The sequence below is a fragment of the Urocitellus parryii genome (assembly GCF_045843805.1).
Source record: "Urocitellus parryii isolate mUroPar1 chromosome 12 unlocalized genomic scaffold, mUroPar1.hap1 SUPER_12_unloc_3, whole genome shotgun sequence".
NCBI classification, from domain to species: domain Eukaryota; kingdom Metazoa; phylum Chordata; class Mammalia; order Rodentia; family Sciuridae; genus Urocitellus; species Urocitellus parryii.
In genome coordinates this window covers 852,480-857,263 of record NW_027551760.1, presented here as the reverse complement: position 1 = coordinate 857,263, position 4,784 = coordinate 852,480, and the positions used below count along the sequence as shown (strand labels likewise).

The 4,784-nt window shown below is 55.7% G+C and overlaps 1 protein-coding gene across 1 annotated transcript; it reads right to left on the bottom strand.

The window, feature by feature from the left end:
- Positions 1–826: 826 nt before the first annotated feature.
- Positions 827–2,960, bottom strand: Neurl3 (neuralized E3 ubiquitin protein ligase 3). Its single transcript, XM_026414097.2, has 3 exons — positions 2,453–2,960; positions 2,244–2,318; positions 827–1,020 (listed from the first exon to the last, which is right to left on the bottom strand). Exons 1-3 carry the CDS (start codon positions 2,958–2,960, stop codon positions 827–829), a joined length of 777 nt encoding a protein of 258 aa, XP_026269882.2.
- Between the last annotated feature and the right edge of the window lie 1,824 nt (positions 2,961–4,784).

Genomic DNA, 4,784 nt, shown 5'->3' with positions numbered 1-4,784 from the left:
TAACTCCTGCCTTGTCAGGGCCAGAGCTTCCGGGCCAGGCACCAAAACCCAGTGTGGCTAGGTTAAGGTCTGGCTGGGACTTGAGGGCTCTGGGAGAATTGGACCATCTGCTGCACATGCTCAGCTTCATAGAGCCCCTGGGCCTGGGTACCCGGAACCCAACCAGACCACTGCAAGTCTAGAGTGGTCTAGGGAGGGCAGGATGGCAGGATGGCAGGTTACCGAATGTCCTGCATGGTGACTAGAGCTTCACCCCCTCCCACTGAGCACACACCAAAAAGGGGGACACAGTTATTATCCAAAAAATTCATACAAAACAAACTTTATTGTGGTGTTTCAGCAATGTTGAGGAAATCATAACTAGGGTGCACTTTCAAGTGCTGGGTTGTCTTTAGTCGCACAATCTCATCACAACCTCACAAGCACCCTGAGAGACAACTACGGATCACTTTGTGGGGGACTGGAGGGAGAGGACCCAGTAAGTTCCACTGACAGGCCTCCCTGCTCCAGGTCTTCCACACGCTGGGGCCGCAGGACAGAGAACCGCAGCCTTGGCGACAGAAACGAGGAATCCACTACCCCCTCTGCACACAGCACCCCGAAAAGGCACACCCTGGTGTGGGCAGAGAGGTTTCTCTTTGCTACACTGGCCCGAGCCCAACTTTCCCTTGGGGAAAGAGGAGTACAGTGACCACCAGCTCCCTGCCTCCCTCTCTGTCCTGCCTGCTGCTGGCCAGGCCCCCTGACCCCAGGCCAGGATGAGGGCAGGGCTGCGCCTGCTCCCTCTGCAGAGATAGGTCCAACCTGCTACACCTGGGAGCCTCCCTCATGAGCCTTCCCCAGTCCTAGGTGACCACACGGTGGTTATTGCGTGGATCTGCCAGCGACACACAGGACACGTGGCGGTATCCCTGAAGATCCGCTGGGCACAGGAGCTGCAGAAGTGTGAGTGGCCACAGGGGTCAAGACAGGTGTCGGCGGCATGGTGGAAGCAGATGATGCACTCGTTGTCCGGTGTGACTGGAAAGAAGAGAACACAGGCTGGGGGCACGTGGGGCAAGGGGTGGGCCACTTCTCATGATCTGATCCCAGGACAGAGAAGGGTGCTATCTTCTGAATATGACCTCATGTGCCAACGCTCCTGATGTGATCAAGGGAAGAAGACGGACACACAGTCGTCTGCCCTTGGTCTGGGTTTTGTATCTCATGGTTACCTGTGGTCTGAAAATATTAAACTTTTTTTTCTGGAAAATTCCAGAAATAAAATTCATGAATTTTAAAAGATTGCTATTACACTCCCGAATCATCCTGTTTTATCACTCGTTATTGTTGGGAATGTCTGACTATACTTAATTCATAAATTCAACTTCTTCATAGGCATGCATAGGAAAAGCCAAGTATATAGGGCTACCCACCCACGGTTTCAGGATTCAGAGGACCATCATGAAACACGCCTCCTGGGGGATAAATTGGAGACGTGGATTATGAAATTCCAATTTTGAAAAAAAAAAAGAAAACAAAGTTCAACACTTGTCCATCTGCGCCTGCATGCACACCTATGATAAAAATACCGGGAGAAATCCACCCAAGAGGTCCGGGTGGTTTTAAAAACTTTCTTCTTGGCCTGGTACTATGACTGTAATCCCAGTGGCTCAGGAGGCTGAGGCAGGAGGATTGCAAGTGCAAAGCCAGCCTCAGCAATTTAGAGAGGCCCTAAGCAACCTAGCGAAACCCTGTCACAAGATAAAAAGGAAAAAAGGTCTGGAGATGTGGCTTAGTGGTTTACTGCCCCTGGGGGATCAATCCCTGGTACCATTTAAAAAAAAAAAAAATCTTGGGGCTGGGATTGTGGCTCAGCGGTAGAGCGCTCCCCTAGCATGGGCGGGACCCGGGTTCGATCCTCAGCACCACATAAAAATAAAGGCATTGTGTTGTGTCCTTCTACACCTAATAAAATAAATATTTTTAAAAAAATCTTTATCCCTTAATCTTATTTCTATTTGGCAAAATCTTACAATGAATGTGGATTACTTTTCTACAGCAAAGGCATAGATAGCATTATGTGCTTCTGATGATGCTCTAACAAGAGCACTGTCACTTGTAAAGCCAGCCGTTGCTCTAGAACGCAGAACTTTAAAGTCTCCATCCCCGGCTCTGGGGATGGAGAGACACTGTCTGTGCCCCACATCTTCGTGCTTCCTCCCGCTCCGCAGGGGCTGCTGGAGGTTGGGGAGTCTACTCACCTTCCTGCTCAGGCACAGCCTCCTCCCTGCGGACGGCCGGCGGCATGGCGGTGGGACCCAGGCTGGCTGTGGGGTCTGAGACAGAGAGGGAGTCAGGACGGGGGAACAGCCGCTGGCGCTCCAGCCCACCTGTCCCTGCGGCAAAGCCTGCTGTCCCTCTCCCCTGCCCCACCCCTCCGCGCCTGCACTCGGGTCCCCCATGGTCTCACCCAGCAGCTGGATGGCTTTGGTGGTGCCATACACGTCCATCACCGCCCAGAGCGGCGCGCCCAGGAGCAGGTCTTTCCGCAGAAGGAGCCGGCGGCCCGCGTTGACCTTGGCAAAGAGCCGGCCCCGGCGGTCCACCCAGAAGCAGACCACATTCCCGGGGAGCACGCTGCCTTCGGGCAGCACCGCGGCCCACGTCGGGCTCAGCTCCTCCAGGTCCGGGCACACGAAGGGCGGCAGGCTAGGCGCGGACACGTGCGCAGGGTCCAGTCGCGTGAAGCCCACGCGGAGGCCACCGCACCAACCACCCTCATGCTGCAGCACGCGCAGTGCCACCCGCTCTCCGGGGGGCACCGGCCGCTGGCTGAACACGATGCCGTCGTAGAAGGTGGCGCGCCTGCACGCCGTGCTCGCCAGCGCGTCCAGATGCACCTGCGCGCCCTTGGTGTCCTCGTGGAAGCGCAGCGCCTCTCGGGGAGCCTCGGTGGCTGTGGGGCAGGGTGGGGACATGGAGCAAGTCAATGTGAGCCCGGCCCGGACCCACGGGCTCTTTGAGGGAACTCCCAGCACCCCAGGATCCCCAGCACTCTGGGCCACCTTCACATCCCCTGGAGGGTCTTGTCCACCTTGCCCAGCTGCCTTGACAGCAGCACCTTCCCTGAACAGACTCTCACTCCTCACCCCAGGGACCCCCGGAGATCTGCTCAGAGCCTGGTGGGAGCCCACTCTGACTTCTGGATCTGATTTCCTCAGCAAACCTACTAAATGCTCCTTCTCCCCAAGGAGGACAAGAAAATGAAAGGCACCAATGCTGGTGCCAGCCTCTAAACCCCAAAGGTACTGCCGTGTTCAGTGGGCACAGCAGGCCCACGTATTTATGTTTATTATGTCATTTATTCTCACTCCGCGGCCCAGCCCAGGAGTAGCTGGGCCCACATGCCAACGGGCAGATGGCGGGTTCTTTTCTGTCTGCTTCTTTGACCTTGACATTTCCCCACAGGGAACCTGCTTTGCTGGTGGAGGCCCTGCCCCACCCTGGAAGGTGACTCCTCATCCTGGGAGTCAAGGGAATCTGCAGCTCCTGACCAGGTAGGGGTGCAGGCTGGAGAAGGAGGCCAGGATCATCTCTTGGGAATCCAGAGGTTGTCTTAACAAAGCCCATACTGGGCTTTGCAACCAGGGGACTTCCCAGAGGACGCCACTTGGCAGCCAGGAAGGGAAAGTTCCCTATTGGCTGGTCCTTGTGGATCTGAAGCCTGGAGGAAGCTGGTGGAGCTTCCTGCCCCAGGACTGCACCTCCCACCCCTGGGCCCCTCCTCCTTCAGGGCTGCAAGGCTGTGGCCCTGCTGTTCCAGGGCTGGGCCTGGAAGCTGGCTACTGCTTTGCAGTTAAAAATAAAAAGAGCCAGGCTGGGGTTGTAGCTCAGTGGTAGAGCGCTTCCTAGCATATATAAGGCACTGGTTTTGATTCTTAGCACCACATGTAATCAAATAAAGTAGAAATTCATTGACAACTAATAAAATATTCAAAAAAAAAAAAAAGAGCCAGGTGCAGTGGCGCACACCTGTCATCCCAGCAGCTCAGGAGGCTGAGGCAGGAGGATTGCAAGTTCAAAGCCAGCCTCAGCAATGGCGAGGTACTAAGCAACTCAGTGAGACCCCGTCTCTAAATAATACAAAGTAGGGCTGGGGATGTGGCTCAGGGGTCGAATTCCCCTGAGTTCAATCCCCAGTACCTACTAAAAATAAAAAGAGGTAAACTTATTCAGAACTTGAACCAGAACCCAGCCAAGGTCACGTCCCCCAATTGGGTCGCTTTCCCCTGGTCTGCCCTGACCCTGCACAAGCCAGCCTCATCCCAGCAGGGGCCAGGCACAAGGGACACCTTTGAGACCACAGTGATCCACTCTTGACCTACTGAAATATCCTTCCCCAAGGCATAGGGACAAGTGCCTTGTGACCCATGAACAGGCCTCCGCAGAGCCCTGGGTGTCCACACTTGCCCACCTCACGTGTGCCTCTGTCCCCAATGTCACCCTTTCCCATGATGACCCTTTCTCCCTTTCGCCTGATGGGTGTGCCAGATCCCTTCTCCTCAAGCCTGTCCCTCAGCCAGGGGGAGCCTCTGGGTCAGCACCTCTGGACTAGAACCGGAACACAAGGCCCTGACATCAGCGAACCCGCCCTGCACCCACCCCTGAGATGCCAGCGCAGGCGGGGGGTCATGTTTGCCCCCCGGACCTGATGCCCGGGGCTCAGTCTCCTTAGCCAGAGACGGGAACCCTCACCTGACAAGGCCTGGAGTCCCTGGTCACCTGCCCAGAGACCCTGAACA

What these genes read in the sequence shown, in the direction of transcription:
- Neurl3 (XM_026414097.2), bottom strand. Translation starts at nt 2,960, where the DNA reads ATGTCCCCACCCTGCCCCACAGCCACCGAGGCTCCCCGAGAGGCGCTG. An exon ending in CAAAGCCATCCAGCTGCTGG is followed by an intron (nt 2,319 to 2,452) that starts GTGAGACCATGG and finishes TCTCTGTCTCAG; the next exon opens with ACCCCACAGCCAGCCTGGGT. An exon ending in GGCTGTGCCTGAGCAGGAAG is followed by an intron (nt 1,021 to 2,243) that starts GTGAGTAGACTC and finishes TCTTCTTTCCAG; the next exon opens with TCACACCGGACAACGAGTGC.